At 42.8% G+C, this 23,336-nt stretch overlaps 1 protein-coding gene and 1 long non-coding RNA gene across 2 annotated transcripts in view; one reads left to right on the forward strand and one right to left on the reverse strand.

Moving 5' to 3' along the window:
- LOC147819361 (uncharacterized) overlaps nt 1-3,515 on the forward strand; it is a 93,561-nt gene extending 90,046 nt beyond the window's left edge. The window contains exon 4 of the long non-coding RNA XR_015437002.1: nt 3,430-3,515. This is a non-coding gene — a long non-coding RNA (uncharacterized LOC147819361). The remainder of the gene's footprint in view (nt 1-3,429) is intronic.
- LOC111652077 (plexin-A2-like) overlaps nt 1-16,179 on the reverse strand; it is a 74,256-nt gene extending 58,077 nt beyond the window's left edge. Inside the window, exons 1-3 of the mRNA XM_023402211.2 lie at nt 15,986-16,179; nt 3,439-4,794; nt 642-824 (exon numbers count right to left, since the gene is read on the reverse strand). Coding sequence (XP_023257979.1) covers nt 642-824; nt 3,439-4,662 — 1,407 coding nt within the window. The 5' untranslated portion in view covers nt 4,663-4,794; nt 15,986-16,179. The remainder of the gene's footprint in view (nt 1-641; nt 825-3,438; nt 4,795-15,985) is intronic.
- Nucleotides 16,180-23,336: the final 7,157 nt, after the last annotated feature.

A 23,336-nucleotide genomic window follows, 5' to 3' on the forward strand; every position in this document is an offset into this window, starting at 1 on the left:
TTCAGCCTGACATTGTGTTAATGGGAAGGGGCTTATTTTGATTTGTTTTGCTCTTATAAATCAGTAGCAAGATACGTATCTGTCCACGGGCATCATTTTTAGTTAACACAAAAGCTGCAGTAACAATTGTGAGGCGCATTTAACATTTTTCACTCAATATATGTCAGTTGAGAGTTGTTATTTCTGTGCATGTCATTATGTCATTTTTCTGCTAGTACATTCTAGGAAGGTGATGTTCCCGTTCTGATCCCTCTTAGTAAGCTGTGATTAGTTAATTGTTTCACCGAGCAGCACAAATAGCTGTCAATGGGCACAATATCAGACTTGTCTGAATCACTGCGCAAATCTGAGATGTGGGCGGTGATTCTGAAGTCTGGGGCCAGGCTACATGTTGCATTGGCATCCAAAACCTAAAACAGGGAGACCATCTGATGAGGTAGAGATGCCAATGGGTCACCAACAGCAGGTTCAAGAAATTGTCGTTACATTTAGAGTAGGGAAGTAATACCATTTGTTCTCGAGAGCCTGGTTACATCTCTTCAGAGTTAGCAATTCCCTGAAAACAACCAGGCGATCTCTGAGTGTCTGATCTCAGTTTTAAAAAACATGCTTGCCTGTGACTGTCAGTGTACTGTTCTCACCTTCTTCAACCGTCCACTTCTGGTGCCCAGGAAGACCACACTGTGCCCGTTGTAGACGTAGGAGGTAACAGAGGTCAACCTGTCCCTGCTCTCAGTGAACACTGTCCGACCCGACACCAGCTGAGAACCCCCCAGGGGTTGGTTTATATCCAGGCCGCAGAAGTGATCATCGATGGGAACAGGCTGCATGGGGAGAGGGAGCGGAGAGATGGGAGTGGGGTTTGGGGATAGAGAGGGGTGTTTTTTTTTGAGAAAATGTGAGGGAGAAATCAGCAAAAGAGGTGAAAGTATGATTGGTAGAAAAGGTGAGAGAGTGAAAGGAAGGAGGAGTGAGGATGACAGATATAAGGAGGGAAGATGGAGGTAACGAGAGAGAGGGAAGAGCATAAGTGGGAGCCAGAAAAATGACTGAGATCAATGTAGACACTTGCAAATAGAAGAAGAGAACTCAAACTGACTTCTGGTAAGCCTAACATGCATTAACTGCACAATTTTCAGGGTTAAAAATGGATACTTCAAAAGGGTTTGGGCTGCTGCATTTATCAACAAGCCTCGGAGCGGGCGAATTTGCGGAGCAGACTAATTGCTGATGGCAAACACGAGAAACGCTGTGTGTTTTGCGCCTGTTTCTGTGATTTTTAGATCGCTTGATCTGACATCATACAAACACACAGCACAAGAGATGTCAGGTTTTGATTAAGCATCAAAGAGAGCTGCATGCTAAGCAGTCCTGTTACATCTACTAAAATGCACCTCAAACCTTCGCTAATTGCCTGTCACTCAGTATATAAATCTACCTTTTTAGGGCAGCTAATTTCTCATTTCACATCCCTACTTCTCATGCCCGTATTAGGCCTTACTGTGCTTTTCCTTTTATCAAGTGATGTTCCTGAGCTTTACTGAATGTGATCAGTGAAGTGAACTCAGCGTAAACAAACTTCACATCACCACTGTCCACTTTTTCTCTTCTTACTCCTGACATCCAGTCTTGTAAAGGAAAAAGACAAATGAGCCATTTCTGTCTGTCTAGGTATTCGTTGAACTGTTTTTCTCTTGAACCTTAATATTGTGCACATATGTTTAAACATTTGACTCCCCCGAAAAATTGCACATCTAGAATTCTGCTGCTGAATTTTTAATGTCATGTATAATAACCCCTGGGAAGGAGCTTCAGAAACTATAGAGGATTTATCTACATATCGTTGGTGAAATATTTCTATATTAAACTTGCTCTATTCAAGTGTTGCTTTGTCAGCCAGTTGGTCCACCACCTGCCATGTAATTTAGTGCAGACATTCATTATCTCCAGTAGATTAATCCTTATGACTTTGGTGATGCCCTGACTTTTGCTCTTGTGTGAGCATCAGGTTGACATTTTAGCTTTTTTGTGAAATGTCTCCATAGCATTCAGATTCATCATCATGAAATTGTATGCAGATATTCATGGTGTCAAGAGGATGAATCACAATGACTTTGGTGATTCACTGACTTTTCACTTAGCGCCTCCCGCAGGTCGAAACTTTCACTTATCCAGTGAGATTTCTCAACATCTACTAGAGAGATTTACCCAAAAATATTCTACAGGTATTAGTTTTACATTTTTGGTTTTTAGTGAAATGTTTCAACAACTACTGGATGATATTCATGGTTCCCAGATGATACCTGCTAAACATCAGCATGTCAGCATGCTAACTTTAGTATTTAGCTCAAAGCACCCATGTGCCTGAGTACGGCTGTATGACTGTAAACTCTTTTGTCATTAACCCAGTAGGTGGCATTTTTGTAACTTTTTACGCATCAGTAAAGCAACAGAATAAAACCACCTTGGTGTTTTCAAGCAATTATCAGACGTGTAACATCTTGGCACAGGTAGGAAAATTTCTGATATTAGTCTTGGCCTCAAAAAACCGTATCGATGCATCTCTAAAAACGTTAGGCTGTTGATCGTTCACACAGACACACGTTCATATAACCCAAGAAACACGGTATCTAAAGACATCTTAACAAAAGTGAACCATGGCATTTAATTTACAGTCGCACTAGATATAAAGCTCTTTGGTTAACTGTAGAGTGAGAGTTAATTATTGAATTATTATGTATCTCTGTCCTCCCTCAGCTGCTCTTATGAATAACATTACATCTTGTTTGTTTGATGGCATCGTGGAATGAAAGTACATGTTGAGAACCACCAGAGCGATGGTTGTGATGAATGTCATTGTTTTCATCGTTTGCTTTCAACTAGTTTCCGTGAAAGCCACTCATTATACAGAATTACAGCTTTCACAAAGGCACAGACTTGGACATTTACAAGAAAGCCCTTTTCTCAAGATCAAGAACAGGTCTCAGAGGGTTCAAATACTGCTGACAGCGACTAGAGCAAAAGGATGGAGATATGAGGGGGAGGGAGAGAGAGAAAGGGGAGGAGAAGAAGGCGGGAGTCAGTGCCCAAACCCCTGAATGAAATCAAAGCTCCATACAAAACTTGTCTGATTAGCATTGTGGAATTAATCTCCTCCAGCTCTTCTGCTCTCGTGGGATCCTGAAAACCTGAATGGTTTCTTCAGCACAGCGTTGGCTGCCGGCCTATCAGCTATTTAGGCTGCAATCACAGTTGCAAATACATGAAGAGCCAACTTTTAGTAAATCTGTATCAGAGCAGCTGAACACCATGTGGGTTTTATATCTAAACCTGTGTTTGCAAACGCCTAAAATTTTGTGAGGCAAAACCAGAGGGTCCACAAGATGATGATGGGAGCATCGTTCACTGTCTGCCTTTCTCTGTCTACAGTTTACCTACCGCCTTGGTGCACTGGACATCCTTTCCCAGCAGCCAGTGCAGCTCCAAGTTTCCCTCTCCCTGGTAGCAGGACTGCAGCCGCTCCTTGATGCGCGTGTTGATGTCTTGGATGGTGAACACACAGAGAACGGAGTGATCCGGAGGGTCGTGGTACTGCTTCTGCCCCTTGGAGAACACAGCAAAGAGCACGTCCTCCTGAGCACTGATGTTGAGCGACTTTGCCAGAACCCTGCCGGCCTTGGCCAGGTAAGCCGCCTGCAGCAGACGGTACTCCTCGCCTCTGTGTACACACCCTACAGGAAGTGACACATAGGAGTGGAACTTCGTGTCACCTTTGCACAGGCGGATGATGCGAGAGGTGTAGAACAGGTCGCCAGGGGAGCCGCCTGCAGGCATCCCGTTCTCTGGAGTCTCCGGCTGGACGGTCATGAAATAGACAAAGCTGCCGCTAGCGAAACCATAGATATAGTAGATGTCAAAGTGCGGGACAAGAGCCAGTGTGTCTGAGGGGATTTTGATGAGTGATGAAACAAAGTCAGTGTGAAGCTCATAGTCCAACATGGCGGAGGATTCTGGGTCACGAGGCAGCTTGCGGCTGGAGATAGTTGGGAAGTAGTCCTGCTTGCCTCCAACAGCTGTGCCGATGTACAGAGTGGCATCCTGACCCTGCGAAGGCACAACAACCCCATACATTGTCCCTGTCTGGTTGTCACTGGATAGGTAGTGTTCTTTCTTATGTGTGGGCTCAACCAGGATGAACAAGTCATCCAGCCTCATCAGCTTACAGACGCCCTGGTAGAGGCTGCCGCAGGCCAGCAGCCGGTTGTGAGAGTAGTCGATGAGCAACAGTTTGTTAACATTGTCAGTAGAGGCCAAAGGCTCGGAGCAGGGCTGGACAATCAGCGGAGGATAACACGCTTTGTTGTCATACTCTGGCCCTGTGTCATGGGACACCAGGAGGGTGAGATTAGCCGACAACTTGTAGATTCGGTTGACAGCTCCGACGTACAGAGCCCCAGTGGACTGATGCACAGTCAGGTGGTTCAGCGACCACTCCCTCCTCTCTGATTGGAAGGTGCTCACAGTCTGTCCCACAGTTGTCTTTTGATTCACAGAGATTAGAGTCAATAGCCACAGTGCCAGGGGCCATGACATGACCTTTAGGGGGCCGTGACCTTTAGTGAGGCCGCAGTTAGTCCATCCTTTATCTAAGCACGTTCCCATTCCCACAGGGCTCCAAAAAATACACAGCTCAGACAAAACGACTGGGTGTGTGTATCAGCACAGAGCGGGATTGCACTGTAAAAGATGAGCTGAAGTGCAGTCTTGTCCTTCGTAAGTGATCTTCACATCATTCTGAAAGAGAAAAAGAGAGACATTTGTTTTAAAGATCCTTGATTCTTTCAAGAGTGAAATAATGCTTTCAGGGTATGATTAGACACTTCATCTAAAAACCTTGAAATATATTGTCTGTGCTTGTTTCTCCTCTATCTCTGCTTAGTCAGACACATAAGACATCAAAGAAACAAGTAATCATTTCTTCAAACTGTCTCCCCATATTTACCAACCCAATAGATGGTCCAATATTCCCCCTATCAGCAGGGGAGCTCATTATATTCGCCTTTCTGTAAGAGAGAACTAACTGCGGCCTATTACTTGAACAAAGCAGTGACACACTGTAGCTGTGCCTTCCCTCTGTTTGGGTGGCTAATTAAATGATCCAAATGTATTAATTATGCGTCCATATTTTTGGGCTGCCTGTTTTCCTTTCTCCCTTCTGCCTTTTTCGTTTAAATGGTTGAATCCAAGAGGAATTAATCACTCTCCACTGTAGCCGACATTCCTAAATTAATCAGGCTTTTTCCAGGGATGGAGGGAGTCATTAGAGATTCAGAGCCAGGCAGCATCAACCCTCACTCTTCCCTTTTTAATTTCATTAGCGCATTTTATGGAGATATTTCCAGGGGACAAACAATGTCTCTCAGACAGATGATGGACTGAGGGATGGATGAGTTACACACATGGCAAAGGACGTGTCATGTATTCAGACTTTTTGTTTCCCTTGTCATAACTGTTCGTGAGATGTAAGTCTTACTCTGATGCAAGGTGCTTTTAATGTAGATGAAACAAAATGAGCTCATTTGGAACAAAAAACACGTTTTTATCTCAAAATAAAAAGACAGAAGGCAGAAGGCATCGTAGATAAAGTGGGTTCACATACGCTCTTACTTCATCGAAGTCCATTAATGGAGTAATAAAACTGTCTGCATAGGAGGACAGGCCATAAATTAAGACACCTATATCATCCACTAGAAGCTTCTCCAATCTAGTTCCCAAACATTGTTTCTATCGCCCCCTTTGTCCTCTCCATCACAACGCCAACAGCCCCTTCACACTCTTATAAAAATACCTTTTTAAAAAAAAATCAGTTTACCCCCCTCAGTGAATGTCTTTTATAGATATCCTGCCAAATGCTAGACAGCTTTAGCTCAAAAGCCTTTTTGGCTGGAGCTAACGTAAACAGGGTGTTTTCTCAGCGAGATTTCCTGGTATAAGTAAAGGTTAAATGAAGACAGCCATGTCAGATCCTAATGCGGGGGTCATGATGCGGTGGGTGCTCTCCATTGGCTGACTAACAGGATGTCCGGCTGAGTTGAGCCGGAGCCAGGGATGGAACGGATGGACTGACACTGTGCTGGCTGGGCCGACTCCAGCTCCACTCCAGCATCTCCTGTCCATCTGTCCCCACCACACTCACACCGGGGGGAGAAGTCACTCGAGTGTCTCGACCTACTCTGCTCAATTTGGCAGGCTCAGTGTGAGCAACTCTGCCAGTAATTGGCCACCGAAGAGTAATATCTTTCACACACTCTATGGCTGCATTTAAATCTGAAGTTCAACGTTTGCTTTTCTTTGTTCCATTCTTCATACACAACATCTCCACAGACCTATATGAATCAACCTTAGTCACGGTTTGCCTTTCACTGCTTCAGCTATCTCTGCTTTAAATGTTGGATGAAGGAAGATTCTTCTTTTTCTTTTATTTTCTTGACCATTTTTTTCCGTAGCGGACACAAAAAAACTGTGTTTGCTTTTATTAGTTTTCAGAAAGCGAGAGATTTGGCAGGACATGTTGGCTCTAATATTTACAGATTCTTTATTTTGGGCAAAATTGTGTCCAGCAAATTCCCTCTGAAAATCCCTCAAATCAGCTGCTTTGCAAGCTGATGAGTCCTTGAACCAGTTTCTGTGTTGATGTTACCACAAAACTCATCCATCTGCACTTTTAATGTGAAAACCCAATGAAAAGGGTATTCAGGCATTTTGAAAAGTTTTCACAGGAAGCATTGACATTTCCATACTTTGATGGCTTCTGGGTGGAGTAAAATATAAACTCATGCTTGTTTTCATTAAACAAATAGCCCAAACCGGTAGTCACTGGGAGTGTGTAGTGTCTGTACTCTTTTTCTAAGTATTTCTTCTGCCTGTTAATGAAGGCAGCTTTCGTGTGAAAGGGGATGCTGGAATGGGATGTAATTCAGTGAAGAGCTGTTTGAAAGTGGGCCTGTTGGAACACAGAAATCTGACTCATTCCTTTGTGCTGCCACAACAACAGCCAGAAAAGTGATTTTGTCTCAAACAAATCAACTGGGGCTGTCTCTACTTCATGGCATCCAACAGAATCTCATTACTTTTGAATTTTTCTTGTTTAAATGACACCGCAAGTTTCCAGGTGAAGACCTCTGGTGTGATTTGCATTGTAATCTTGTCAGAACCTCAAGCGCTGTCCTCTTCCCAACTGGAAATAATAAATAAGATGGCTCTCTTGAGTTTCCGACAGCAAATAGCAGAACAAATGATATTTGGGAAGACGGGCTTGAGTCAGTCATGACCTTAAACAACAGACACCAGCAGTGCCACCCAGAGGTTAATTCAGTGTTGAGAATCTCCAGTCAAACCCCCAGAGGAATTACAAAAGACGGGAGAAAAAAAAACAACAAGAGAAAATAGGAAGTGCTCGTGGCAAACGGACTTGGGCAAGCATGCAGGCAAGCAGCAGCCTCGTCGTTTCATTCATTTCTGTTCTGCCGGCTTTGGTCACGTCTAAGGCGTGCAGTCATGCTGCTCAGTGTTTACCCTGGATTATAGAGACAGCTCTTCGCCCCGCGCAGTCCTCCCTGCTGAATTCTCCGCCTCGCCACTCAGACACGCTCCAGCCGAGACGTGACTCATTCACACTCACACACAGGAACATGGTTTGCTCAGGCCTCTGGGGACACCAATCACAATCACAACGCCGACGAGGGAGAAGCCAGCCTCTTGTGCTCCACAGACGCGACCCTTTGACCTGGATCAGTGGATCAGTGGAACCGAATCCATCCTTTGGGTTCAGCTGTTAACGGGGTGAAATGCTGTCGTAGCTTCTGTAGCGCCCGGTTAGGCATGATTCATGGGACAGAAGGGATGGTTAGCTTTTTTCAAATCTCTTGTTTGTTTGACCCATCTGCCTTCAGAAATGAACTAAAATGTTCATAGGGGATATTTCTTTGTGAGGCTGTCCATGTGCCTCATTTTCACGACTCAATCAAAGCTGAAAGTGTGAAGCTATGCTCCGTCAGTGACTAACAGGCACCTCAAAACATTTTTCTCGTGGTAAATTTACAAATTCTAGAAAATTCAAATGAGCTGTTCTTAATAATATCACTGGTGGTATTTAGAAACCTCATTACTTAAATTTTGTGTTGATTTGCACATTTTCTGTTGTAGTGATGGTTGCACTTTTGTGGGCGGAGACCTAAAAGGTTCAAAACACAGCAGATGACGTCTTTACGCCAGAACTATCTGCATTCTTAGTATATTTTTCAAACACCAGCACAAAGATGATCCAACATGATCTTTTCCCTTATAAAACAGACAGATTTAGCACAAGCAGCATGGTGTTAAAGTTCATCTTGTTTACCTTTTGGATTATAGATTTGTGTGAGATCGGGAGCACTGTTGGCAGACTGTGCCATGATCTTTCCAAAGGTCAGAAGAAGCATCTCTGTTCTCACACTTAGTCAACAATGGGAGTCATTGTCGCTCGCATCAGAGGTGATAAAAACATTTTTTTTTTTTCGTTGCTGTTGTTTTTTGTGGCCTAGATTTATAAGGCTGCACAAAAGCAATAACAGTATAAGACCATGGGGGCGGAAAAGTGTCTCAACTACACTAGTCATAAGAGCTTCTGTGCTCATGATCACAAGCTGGCTGGGCAGAGATGTGTTTTTTGTGTCAGTGGGCTTTTCGAAAATGGGTGATGGAAGTTTATAGTCTAAGTTTTATAAAGTTCCTTCTTGGGGGTGATTTCAGATTGGCTGAAAGAGTTTTTGGCTGCAGCACTTCTTGTTTCTGAACTGTACAATGTTTGCACCTACAGGATGTAATCTCACATGGCCTGATGGGATACTTTTGTCTGGGGTTTTCTGTGAATCCACATGGACGAGTCATTGGGGGTGGGGGCCGGCATTTTACACATTACACATGAATGAGCTGGGAGGGCGCCAGCCGCAACAGAACGTGACTTCCAAATGAATAAATGAAGGCAATTAGTAGATCTGTTTACAATGTTGTGGAGACAGAAGTAGGTCAAACGTGGCAGAGACAGGAGGGAGGAGGGAGCCAGCAAGCCAGAGCCAGGGGCTGTCGCGGGTACCTACAGTGATGAGTCGGGGAATTAGGACATGAAAATGCCGTCTTTATTAACGATGACTTTTAAATGAATGTCATATTGAATCACAAGGGACCGGTAGGGTTTATTAGAAAAAGCAGTGTTTTGTGATCAGTCCACCGTGTTTTATCTGTGGCTGCGTTGCGGAGGGGGGCAGCCCTGGGCGATGGGCTCCGCCTCGTAAGGCCTCTTCACAGAAACACAGACGCGGGCCTCAGAGGGCATAATGTGTAGCATGGATGCTCACACGGCAGATACCCACAGGATATCTTCGCTTTGAAGCCACGCAGTGAAATTTTGTGACAGTTGGCCTGTGGTTAATTTCCATCATTATGTTCTACATTGTAAATTCAAACAGCGGTGCATCCTCCAGACATTTCCCTCAGACAGGGAAAAGAAAATCTTACAACCTGTATTTAGATTAATGACACTAGCTTTTTGTGATGTGAGTATTCTCTGGAAATCATCTGAATTGCTGTAAATTCATTTCAGTTTTGTCGGCAGTTCCTCTGGCACGGTCTGTGTGTGTCCCGGCTCGGTGTTATATGAACAAAAATGTACCATGATTGTCCTTTTTTCATTCTTGTTGTTCAGTTTATTGGTCAGCGCAGATATTGCAGGCTTTAGGACTCTCTAGCCGGCCACTAATCTTGATGGTAGAGTAGCTGAGGTTGTCTGCGGGGAACAGTAAAACAGCACTATGTCATCGCAACACGCTCTGCTCCTAATAACTGCAGGATACTGTGAGGGACCTGGGCAGAGGCAAATGTGACATAGGGGACCAATTCCAACACATCGCCACAACACAGTCAGCAGCCTCCTCTGCAATGCATGCCATTATCTCAGGGCATATGCATTATACATGCAGATACAGTACTATATCTGAAATTGCTGTTAAGAGCAGGGACCACATGAAGGGCAATGCTGCCACAGACAGATTTAACCATGCATGCCTTTCTCCTCCCATCCCTCTTCACAGCTCTGTCTCCTCTTCCATAAATCTCATTGTCGTTCTTCCCTGGTTAATGGTGACCTCAAGCAAGCTCCTCTCAACTGCCGAAGCCCTCGCGTTGCATATATGATGAGCATGGAGGGGAAAGTCAAAGTGACCCCCAGCGCTGTGATGAAAACCCATGCAGCTCGAGTGCAATAGAGGGTCTTCTATAATTCAGCGACCGCAGAAGAAGACAGCGAGCTCCGTTTTCTTTGGAGCCACACAGCATGTGCATGTGAGCCGTGCTGCAGCAGCTGCCCGGCACCCCCTCATCCTTAACATCACTTAAGTGCAAGAAGGAGAACAAGGAGTAAACACAGGAGTCTGGCCAGGGCTCAGAGTGATCTGTGGAAAGTGCAGCTGAAGAGAATAGAGAATGAGGGTAGTGAAATGTGAGCTGTAGTCTTCAGCTCTGAGACAAGGACAGAATACCTCTCCGGTTGTGTTTGTGCACTATAAGAGCACTCTTTTAGCCATTTTTATTTGGCTCAGCAACTAAAAACCTACTACTCAGCCTGTATGGCTAGAATTTTATTGTCTGCTGCCATCTTTTGAGTTTCAGTCTTGACATTGCTCTTAATGTAGAACAAAGCTATATTTCCGCTCACACTGATCCGGTTACAGATGTGCTGGGCTATATTGCTTTTGCATGCATAAATCATGGAGACCTGACAGGGAAAATACATTGCACTTGCTGCAGAGACTAGACCTCAGCAAGTGTATGAATGAGAAAAGTAATCAAACACAGTGATGCAGAACATCCATGTGAAGCTGTGAGGCACATATGTCCATATATCCCACACCACTGCACACGGAAATCAAAGAACTTATTCCAAAGAATCCTGTATGTTTTCTCAGTTTTCTCCCTCTTCGCCCATATGGCTTCATGGGGCGGAGGATGCCAAGGTTGGAGGTAGCTGGCACGAATAATTACGATCAAAGAAATTACAGTGCAAAAGGAACAGCTGCTACCTCCACTGCTGACAAATCACTGTGAGCAAAAGGAGACAGCGATTGACAATGAGCGAGGGAAAGAGAAACAGGAAAGAGGAGGAGAGGTGGTGCATGTTGTACTATTCAAAAACTTTCTCTCTAAGTATCTGCTGCTCCAAAACCCATTTAACATTTAATCCGCAGTGCAGATAAGGCCTTTGGTGGCCACTCACCCAAAAGCTGTACAAATACAAGCATCTGCCCAGATTATCTCAGTCTGCCTCCATGGTCAGCTCCGTTTGTCCCTAATTCTAACCTACTCTGAAACTTTATCCCGTCTCTGACTGTGATTTATTATGAAAATGCACAGAAATTTCAGCAATGTTCAGAAATAGAAATAGCCTGGTTAAAAGAACAGTACCCTAGTGGGCCAGAGGTCTACCAGGACTGCAAACACGGGTGAATTTCCTCAAATAGAAATCCACTGGAAGACAAATGGGGCACAGGTTCCTTAAATCTTTTTTTACAGAAGCTCCTTCAGGGGTGACACATACTGCGAAAACACTAGAGCAACTACAGTGAATACACAGCAGAGAAGATTTCCCTTCGCTACAACCTGTCCCTCTTCATAGGATTTGATCCTCAAATTAAAATTGAATTCTCCAATTCTATTAAGTAAGTCCAGTCCCACCTGGTTTGTGGCTGCCAAGGGCTGAACACTACAGCAGTCTCAGATATAGTCCAGGTGCTCTGGGCTTCTGGGACATGTGGTAGATAACCTGATGGGGACCATTTTGCAGATGTTCCTACGGAGCAACCACACTGGGCATTTATGGAGGAACGAAATGACTTACTGACTTACTTTTTTTGTAAGACCAGCCCCAGCAGCTCATTCAGCAGGTGTTTGCTGTCGTACCAAATCATAAGGGTCTAAAGTCAAGCCAAGTCAAATTATAAATTATACAGATTTTTGTTATCTATAAAATTGGACTTTCGTAAAACCTACATTCTTTAAAAATTGTTAAATTCCAGTAATTGCAAACATGCAGATGCAGCGATTTAGGAAGAGGTAACGGTTTTCATGGGTGTAAACTCCAAACTTCGCGGCATGTTCTTTGAAACTTAGAAGCTGCAGGCGACTGTGTAGATGGTGAATGTATAGATTAGAAATTAGAAATGGAAGGAAAAATCGAAGAATTTAAGTAAAGTGACACAGATTTGCCATGGCTCTACCACATTATTGTAAATTGTCACATTTTAATTAATGAGTTAAACAGAATGTTCCAAGATTATTTTTTTCTTTCTCATGATATTCTTCTCATAATTTTTTTAAAGCACAATACCATCCAAACCTGATATGAGGGGCTAGTTAAAGCAGAAGCTACACAGCTTTATTGTAAAAAGGTCCAATTCAGTGCAAAAGAGATTCAGATATCTTGACTTTTGTTGTTCATAGCTCCAAAAACACTAAATCCTACACTTCCCATGTACAACTTGATAGCATCTTTCTTAAAAAGCTTCATCCAGAGCGACAGAAGACTTTTCTCTTCGACTGTTTGCGTAAGTTGTGCTGCTCATGACGAGTAAACGGATCTTCATGTGGAGTGTCTCTTTGAGAAAAAATAGATGATAAATTCTTCAATTCAAAGTTAAAAAAGAATGTGTCAGTACGTTTCCAAGAAAAAAGTAGACGTGACATCCTTCAACTTTGTCAGCTTTTCTTTGTGACCATATGCCGTCTGCTTACACCAGTGCCAAAGAAAATCAGGCAAAACACACACATCAGCAAAGTTATTTCACTGTTTGTATCAACAACGGTGTGACAATCTGGAGGCGATGCGCCATATTGCAAGACCGCCATCACTGCCTGCTGAGCACTGCCAAAGCTGCCATCTGGCAGGTGAGCTGCACGCTTTCCACTTGTACCTCTCCTCCCTCTCACTTCTCTCCGCCACTGTTTGTCACCACCTCTCTCTCTCTCCCTCACTCTGTCTCTCTCTCTCTCTCTCTCTCTCTTCCTCTGTCTCTCTCTTTCTGTCTTTATTAGTCTTCCTCACTCCGGCTACCTACAGTATCTATTTCCACCTCTTACTCTCTGCTCTACCTCTGCACCATCCTTATTCTCCACCTTCATCTACCTGTGCATGCACCTCCCTCCAGGCCTGGATCAGACACTGAAACAAGCAGAAGCGTGAAGATTGAAAGGGGGATGAAGGGGAGAAAGGAGTGAGGACAACAGCATATCAGCAGTACTTGATGATCTGCTGTGTTCTGTTGTCTCCCCAGTCACTGTTGGTTTAATATCACTGTTTGTGTCTCTCTTCTCTTTTTGTCGCTTCCTCTCTGCTCTCTTATGTATACACTCATATGCAAAGACACACTAGTAAATGCACACACATGCAGTATAACAAGCACATGTGTATGAACACATACAATACATGGACACACATGCAAACACTGACAAACACACACACACACAACACACACACACACACACACACACACTGGGGGCTCTCCTTCTTCTTCTTCTTCTTCCTCGGGCTGTAGCATCTGAACAGTCGTGTTTAATCAGTGTCTCCGTGGGCAACCGGGGTAGTGGCTGGGGGAGGGGGTGGGGGCTGGAGATGGGGGGTCTCCAGCTATGGGTAGTAGCAGTGAGCTGCTGTGCACTCACACACCGTGTAATTGTGTTACATACACTAATTCGTCTGATGTACTATTGTAGCGACTGTGCACCGCCTTTGCCCCTGACCCACATCGCGCACCCTTATATTCGAATGACTCCAGAATCAATGTCATGGATTAAACTGGTGGTCATTTAAATTTAAATCAAAAGCTGTTTTTCACAGTGTAGTGCTGTGTTCCTGATTCTTTTGTCTTCCCTTTTTTTTTTTTATATCTTCTCAAACATACAGTATAGTTCATCAATCTCTGTAGAAGTCTCAGATAACACCTAACTCCTGGCGTGAAAGGGGGGTGGAAATGACAGAGACAGATGTTCTAAATTACTTCACCTACACTGGTCTGGTGTTGCCTTCAGGGTCAAAATAAATGCAGTTTGACTTGCAATTCAAAACTATCATTGCAAAAATATAACGCTCAGCAAATACAAAATCAATGAGCAATCCAACAGAAGCCCATTTTTAAGATTAATATGCTTCATGTTCTCTTTTTATCTAATCTACTGCATATGAGTTTACTAACTGTGTGGATGTGTCACATTAAAGGATGAGTTCAGCCAAATCATAAAAAGCATTTTCTCTCTCAACCCTTGTAGTGTGTATTAAACTACTACCAAGGTCTTTAGATGTCTGCCTCTGAAACACTGAACGGACATTTCTTTGTGCCCTTCAAAGCGTTGAAAAATAGCATTTAATAACATTTCTAACCAGTAAATATGTCCAGGTTACAATGGATGATCCACAGAACCTGGATTACATGAAACTCATTTCTTTTAAAGTAGTTCAAGTGAAAATGGATCACAGCTGGATCTGCGGATTATCCTGAATAAGCAGGACATTTTTGTGGAAGAACCATCAACAGATTTTGAGGTTTTCAAATGTCATTTAAGTTAAAATTGTCATTCAGAAATATTCTGATGTGGTAGCACAAATATCAGAGACAGATAACTTAAAGCCTTGACTTGTAAATCCAAACTTATCTGTGTGGCAAGAAACCACAAGGATTAGCTGGAACATATGTCTTTTTTTTATTTTAGATAAAGTGACCCTTTAAAAATTGGTCTTCTTTTGAGTTTTGAGTGGTTAACCCTTGACTACATTACTAAGACTCCTTAGATGAACAGAAATCATCACAGCCCAAACCCCAGTTTCATTTATTGCTGTCAAATGCTGCAAAAGGGAGAGACAGAACTAATATGGAGATTCATTTAAATTCTAAAATTAGCAGGCAACTGATAAAGTGCCGGAGCGCATGACTGGCATGAACATGCCAAGAGAGAAGCCACTCTCCCTCTCTCTCTTCCTCTCTCTCTCTCGTTCTGTGAGAGGCTTTACCCACTCTGGAGGGGCCAGGAGAATAAAAGCTAGTCCAACTGGCCAGCCAGATAAGCCAAACCAGAAAGAGCATACAGAGAGAAGAGGGGTTCATCTGGTTTGCATGAGGGGGGAGAGTCAAAGAGCCGTGAATCCAACAGCCAGCCCTCCACCGCCCCTCATTGCCCCCTCTCTACTACCACACAAACAGAGCAGGGCTCCAACAAAGATGCACTTGGTCAACAGCATTGTTGAGGCTGGCACTGCCACAACTGCGTGCGCTTTAGCTCTTTCAGGCTCGGGCTCTATCTCAGCCCCTGCCCAGCCTTATCAGGGTCCCAGTGGCTTCTGCTCTGCCCGGGCTGCCAAGGCTGCACGAGCTCCGGCTGCAGGAGACAGGGCAGCAGCAGAGGACTGACTATCTGCACGCTAAACACTTCACTCTGGTATTCTCCTGATGACCAGTGATGGCTGCCACACAGAATAAACCACATGTGTAAAGAGTTCTGGAAAAAAATCTGCGCAAGCAAGGCAGCTGCAGCAGGTTTTGTCTGAGTAGAGTGAAATTTTAACCCACTAATAACGAAGTGATTTGAAGCAAAGCTGCACAGTGCTGCTCTGCCTCCTCTGCCTGTCTATGAATCTGGTACTGAAGCTGAGGCATTTACAGTCGCTCTGTTTTCAGAGCATCAGCCCACATCTGCTGGTTGTTACAGGTGGCCAGTACAGCCATAATTTGATAATTTGCTCATGCAACATTTTGTATCACATCTCGTTTCGGAGTGCACAGTGTCACTGAACGTCTATCACTGCGTCCGAGGCGCGTAAAGTCTACCCAACTTTAGCCCTCCGCACACCGCTGGGCTGCACTACAGCCTGCTGCTCAGCTACAACAGTAAAGGATAGACTACTCACCTTGAAATAAGAAGAGACTCATTCATGAGTAGCGCAGATCCGGTTATTTCGCTGGGGTTTTTTGGAGGCTTGGAAACGTCCCGCATCAATCAGTCAGTCAGTGAATTTGTATGTGTGTGGACGCCAGATAAAGCGAGATAAACTGCCGGTTAATTTATTCTACGCGCTGCCTGTAAAGTCATCTGGACAGCAGTGAGCATCTCCCCGTCAGCCGCTGAGAAGGAGACGGTATCAAGTGACCCTCCTGCTTCGTTCAGGGATTGATCATTTTCTGTAACAGGCTGCCACATAACCTCTCTCTCTCTCTCTCTCTCTCTCTCTCTCTCTCTCTCTCTCTCTCTCTCTCTCTCTCTCTCTCTCTCTTGCTGTGGATGCCAGTGCTACATGAAGTCACCCATCAGTTCACTTGCACCTCACGTACAGTGTGCGCTTTTAGACCCAACCTCCGTCGCGTCATCCTTTGGCACAACTTGAGCGCAATGCAATACATTTTTATGGCTTTTAGATATGAACTGCTCCCTTCAAAGTGCTCTTGGATTTATACGTTAAGGCAGATGAATATTATTATAATATTGAGAGATAATCAATGTATGTAACACAGATTGAACAGAAATAGCATAGAGTTCAAAATACATATAAAAATTGGATCTAGCCTGCCTGTGTTATCAGCAGCACACAGGATGGAGATAACGTCAGTGTCTAAAACAGGCCTATTTATCAAATTGATTGCTGTCTTCGTGTGTTGTAATGTGTTTGCCTCCCACGTGCAGCTACAGATGTGATGTATTTTTGGTCTGTTGTGTATTTTGAAATATGTATCCACACATCTTCTGAGGTGAGGTTTGGAAGAAGGTGAAAAGGAAATGACAGTACAGCTGATTAGTCAAGTCTGTTTGACACTTCATAAAGTAGGTAATAAAACCATTCACACGTCTGACATTGAACTCACGTTATTATTATTTTTCATTCAGAGGTCCAGATAAATGCACACAGCAGCGTTCAGAAGTTTCCTTTGAAATACTGCCATCTATAGGCGGAAAAATGTAACCGCACACCTTTGTAACGCAGAGGTTACTCTGTTGTGCAGACAGAGCCTCAGCATTTGAGTCATGTTTGCTTCCTACATCACGTTAACGTACGTTCACTACACATGTGACAGGGACGGTTGCTTGTATGATTCATGGATTGTTTCACGGCAGCCAGCAGTGTGTCTGGATGCAACTCCCCGCCAAAAGCTCAGTCGGCACTTTTCAAAGTCTTCCTGATGTTTGGGGGGGTGGGGGCACGCGGGGTCCAGTGGCCAGATGTCTGCCCCTCATTATCTGCCGTTTGGTGGGTTGGAGATGTCAGAGAGAGCTACCTGTTTGGGCCGAGTGGCTCTGGGTGGCCGGCGGTCTCCCTCAGGGCTGACCAGATGGCAGCTACTCCTCACTGGCACCGCGTCAGGTGTCGTGGTCATGAACCCCTGTAACACACATACGCACAAACAAACTCATATACTATATCGCAAAAACACACACACACACACACACACACACACGCAAACAAACTCATATACTATATCGCAAACACGTACACACACACACACACACACACACACACACCCACAGCCTGCAGACACAAACAAATACAAATATGTAAACATACACTTGAGGCAGTGTACATGCGCATTAACAGTGCTGGAAATAGGTATGCAGTTCCACACAGGGCTGGAGGGAAAGTGCAGATTCAGGTGAGAGGGAAAGTAAAAACTAGAAAAGCTCAGAGTGAAGACAACTTTTTTCCTGACATGTTTTCGAAAAGGCTTTTAGAGAAGTGTGAGGATGTGATTTGGTTTTTGTTGATTCATTTGTATTTTATTAGAATACCTCCACTTCAATTTTTAGTTTGTTTACTCTCGGTTTGGATAAAAAACTCCCCTCAAGAACAAGAAGAAAGCTCCCTGACAGACAGACATCTGTTAGATTTTCTATGCACAAAGTAGACAGAAATATGGATCATAAAATTACAATTAAAATATTGCTTACACTACAAAAATCACTTGAACTGATTGCACTAAAGTTACACCCTTATCCCATTGTGCCTTAATGTCACACCAGGGAGGCAGAGGGCGCCTGAATGGTTGAAATTGGTTGAGATGCTTCAATCATTAGCTCTGCTTCCGCTCTGCACTGAACCTGACCCTCAGTGTAACCCTAACAGTAAGCTGGCACACACAGTAAAGATGCAGAGTCTTTGCACACCAACAGGTATGAGTGAAACAAGTCAAGAACAAAACTGATGAAAATCCAGCACCTTAGGGAAAGCGGAGATCTACAGCTTCATCAGCGTTTGTAATTAGTTACTTAGGTAACCACGGTGGTCATTGAAACGGCCCTATAGTGTATCTGGTGTGCGTGATGTTTTGCTCTGGCATTGTTCTGATGTGTTCATTATGATTATTATGCTGTTGCTCCGGGCTTCTCTCACAGACAGGGCCCAAGTGGAACAGCCAGCTAGATGCAATCTACTTCATGAAAATTACCATAACAACACAAAGCTGTAGAAGGAGGGAAAGGGAGGCGCATGCAAATGGAACAGCGATGAAAGAAGACCGCAGGCCCAATCAAGCTGTCATAATATACAGAATAATAACAACTGAAAGCCATTAAAACCTTTCACTCTGAACCGTTACACCTCACTGTGCAAAGAATAGGGCCGAGACGCGCTCATATCTCTCATTTTCCCTAAACAGCCACATATACGCATCAGGCTTTATCCGACTCACATCCATCATCTCCAGATTATAATGAGACATTCATCAAAAGGAATCTTGTGCTGCAAAATAATTATCTATCTATCCCCTTGTCACTTGTACCTGCTTACACCTCTCTGTAGAAATAAATCGTTTCTGTTGTGTTGTCCATATAAACATTTTCAGACATGTTTCCCATCAAAAGAAAAGCAAACCCCGGTGCATTTTCAGGTTAGACTGATGGCTTGTGTAGTGGTGAATAATGTGTTTGTGTGACTGTTTCAAATCCTCAGGGAAGCTTAGAAAATCTGGACATGCCAGTGACGTAAAATGTAATGCTTTCACCTACCTTTTACGCCAACTGTGGTGTCTTTGATTATGGAGTTTAACTTTACCCCAACATTCATACACGCACATCAGTCTGTCAATATTCTGCAATAGAGCTTTGGTTGTCTAAAAACCTTTAATAAACACATCAAGCCACAGCATCGCACTGCGTGACATGTTCCTTCATTACCATAAACACAGGTACTGTAGTTTATTCTGAGTCAGTCCCACTCACACCGTCCTGCTGTCATAAATACTCACTAGAGCACAAAGTGTGTACTAATCCACAGCTGAAAATAGTCCCCATCAAAAGCACTATTTACTCTACTTTGAGTAACGTCTGCTAAGAACTACAGTGTCCAGCTGGTCTAGGAAATGATTTGATCTTTTTATAAAATAAAACTATGTATTTGTGACCTGTTTTCGTCTTCAGTAGGAACAAATGGGCTTGAGGCAGAACAGTCCCCCCCTAAACCCTACACAACTTCTTTAAGCATTAGGTTGAATACCAGTTAACATTCAGTTTAATTTATACTGTCACTAGTTCTATACTCCATGTTTTCAACTAAAAGCAGAAAGATCATATAGTTGGTACCTGAAATGCTGATGTATCAGCAACATAACCTGCTGTTTTGTGTGATGCAACAAGGGAAGCACAGACAAACAGCAAGAACAGCGGTCAAAATCTAGAGCTCACCCACAACTTGAGAGAGACTGTGATAGCTGCTAAAGGCCCTAGAGGTACAGCCTCAAACCCTCACACCTCTATATAACACTTCTATGACAGAGTTTCAACAGAAACAATGTACTGTGAGCTTCACATGGCTGTTATTTACAGCTTTACAGTGTAAAGGGAGCAAAATCTGAACCCCGAGCAATTAACTGTAGTTACATTAAACTCTTCCTGCGAACAGTGATTTTCCAATTGTAACTTAGCTCTCGTACGTAGGTACGACAGGCTTGTCAAGATTTGAATGGTGATTTCTTTTTTTTAGCCTTTACAAAACCAAGAACATGAGCAAAATTGTAAGGAATGGATTACCCAGGGTTTATCTGCTCTAACATAAGTAACCAATTACTTACATCTAACTTACTTAGTTACTTCCAAGCCCAAGAAGCACATTATGTACTATCTACATTAGTTGGTTGGGTTACAGGTTATGTTAAAAAAAAAAAACATGACATTAGGATGTCTGCCTCTTTGGGGAAATTTACACTAGCGCAAAACCATCCAATGTTCGCGTTACATTTGACAGACAATTAGCCCTCCTCCTGAAAACCTTTTCTCTTGTAACATTAAAAGTGGAAACATATTTGAAAATATGAAGGAGTTGTCAAGCTGAGCATTCAAACAGGGTTATAAGAGTTATAACTAAGACTAACTACCTCTACACTGCAATACACAAAGAATGGTGTTTCTCTCATTTATTTATCGCAACATGGATCTTGTGAAGATGATGACTTTTTACCTGAGACGTGCTGCTTTAGCCTCAGTCTTTTACTACAATACCACATAAATCCATCAAGTGCATATTTAAACCCTCTTTTACAAGATTCTCAGAGACTGCATTTTTAAAGCTGATAAAAGCAGCCAGAGACAAGTTATTATTTTGACAGTCACAGACTAGAAGTGAGGAGCTTCATTCTCTGAATTAAAGGACCCATTGTTTTAAAAATATATCATCATTTCAAGTGGTAAACCCCTGTTATTACTATAAACTATACAGTGTGAGAATGGAAAGCCTGACAGGCGTTGCAACAGTGAGGAGGGACGGAGGAAATTAAATTATGTTTAAAATCTCTGTTTGACCCGTTTTACGTTTCAAGGAAGCCACAAGATGCTTTAAAACTCACAGAGCTGAAAACAGATGATCAGCTGAGCAGCTACGTGGTGGTGGTGGGGGGTCACTGGGTCAGATGATCATGTTGTAGCAGTTTAGGAAGATGACAATGTTTCATTGGAGCAGATGCACCCTGAGTTTCCAACATGTTTCTCTCATGATGTTCCCATGTTCACAGATGATGAGGCTCTTGATTAGACAAAGCTGAGACCAGAGGTTGGATGAAAGCCAAAATGAAATTGTTAAGTGAAATGAAATGAAATACAGAGTGACAATAATGATACTGTGCCACTGACTGATGACTATGGTGTTACAGTAATATACAAAACAAGTGTGCTTAAATTTGCAGGCTGTAATCTAAAGTGTCACGAATGACCAAACAAAAAAAACCCCAAATCATATCACACAGTATGATGCGGTTCCACCAGTAGATACAATTATGAAAGTTGTTTATAATTTAATCTTATCCAAACTGATATTGCTGTTAGTCGTTGGTGGCAGACCTACCCAGGACTTTGGAACAGCAGGCAGAAGCTTTTACACAGTGAATAAGAAGTCACTTACTGTGTTGTTACTGTGAAACATTATTATAAGAGACGCTGCAAGAAAGGATGTGTCAAGCAAACAGATCTCAGGTATTATGCACTCATAGCTTTGTGTCCTGTTCATATTCAGCCCACTCATTTCACAAATTAAATTAAACCTGTAAATTAAAGACTAATGACAGAGACATTCACAAGTTCTTGACAGACTAGAAATACTGCAGGGCAAAAGATTTCCGCCTTTCTGAATTTTATAAACAATCCACCTCCTCCGCTGATTGAATTGAGAGTAAATTGACCCTTTTCACAGTTACAACACTGAGTAAATGAAGTTCTCTGATCTGTTTATGAGAGCACAGTGTTTATCATCAGTTTATTACCCCCATTGACTCTGAAGGTATTTTGCAGGATTCTGCATCCTGTAGCAGGAAGGAGGGGGCTGGGGAAGGCAGACAGTGTGTGAATGTGATACGAAAACACTCAGTTCACCCATCAGTCATGCATTTTCATCAGCTGACATTTGCTGACATTTTGTGGCTTCCCATTTATTCCAGTGCTTATAATGCAACAAATCAATACTATGAATATTGAGAAAATGAAGCAGAAGTGGAAAACCAAAATAGTTTTGTAATGATGTTGAGTTGGTATTAATCTCATTTAAACTTTGAGGTCATTAATGTGGAATTAAATGACACATTAATGGCATTTAATGAATGTATGAGGCTATGTGGAATTAAATGCCTCATTTAGAGTTGTTTTTAGGTAGTGGGCATTAACCATTAAAACATATTAACAATTTCAGGCCCAAAACAGCTTTTTTTTTATGTTGGCCAGGACAGGGGGGCATTATTTTTTCGGGTTGTCTGTCCATCTATCCCATTCTCGTGAACGTGATATCTGAGTAACACCTCGAGGAAATTTCTTCACTTTTGGCGCAAACATCCACTTGGACTCAAGGATGAACTGATTAGGTTTTGGTGGTCAAAGGTCAAGGTCACTGTTCTTGGCCATAACACACTTATTCATATGCTAATTATGATACAATTTAACACAAATTTCTAACAGGACAAAATGATGAAGTGATGTCATTTTATATCCAAATGGTCAAAGGTCAACTTCACTTTGACATTGTAATGTTCCATTCTCATACTATATTTCCTGCAACTTTGCTAGTTCGCCGAGGAAAACAACCGCAAGGTTGTATGTAGTAGTTTTGCCCTATAGTGGTATATCATTGGCTGGTATTATTGTACAGTGTCATAAATAAAATGTTATTAAAATTATGTACATAACCTTTGAGTGGTTTGGATTCCATACTATAGCAAAACATTTGTACAAGTAACACAGTGGTTTTTGAAACAGTATTTTTCCCTCTTACAAGAGAAAATGATTTGAGGATGAGAACTAACTGATGTAAAGTATTTCTCAAGCGAGTTTCTCAGACATTTTCTTCCTCAAGCCAAATATATAATAAGATAGTGCCACTACCTTTAATCTAAACTCTAAATCTAAACTGATATCGTAGCATCTTGGCTCCCTCGGGGTGCAAGCTCAGTCTTCAGCAGGCAGTTTTCTTGGGTAACCTGTAACTTTGAACATAAACTCACATTTCAGCCAAAGCTAATTTACTTTTGAGGTACTTTGTCATATGGATGATTCCGGTTCGCCCAAAACACCAGATGGCACCTTATGTTTGCAAAGTTTCAGGGTATTTTCTATCCATCTTATTTACTGACATGTCTCTGCCTCTTATTTAAATTTTGGGATTGAGTTCAGTTCACTCCTCTTTTCCACACCGAGTTTATGGCTTCATCGCTCAACTGTGAATTACCTGCATGCTTGGCTTGATCGTGAACTTATCCTGCTGGGACATCTACCTGTTCCTGGAGGTCATTCCCTCTGCGAAC

This window comes from Seriola lalandi, unplaced genomic scaffold (assembly GCF_002814215.2).
Source record: "Seriola lalandi dorsalis isolate HSWRI2012SDOR001 ecotype SW California unplaced genomic scaffold, Sedor1 jcf7180002053900, whole genome shotgun sequence".
Classification (NCBI taxonomy): domain Eukaryota; kingdom Metazoa; phylum Chordata; class Actinopteri; order Carangiformes; family Carangidae; genus Seriola; species Seriola lalandi.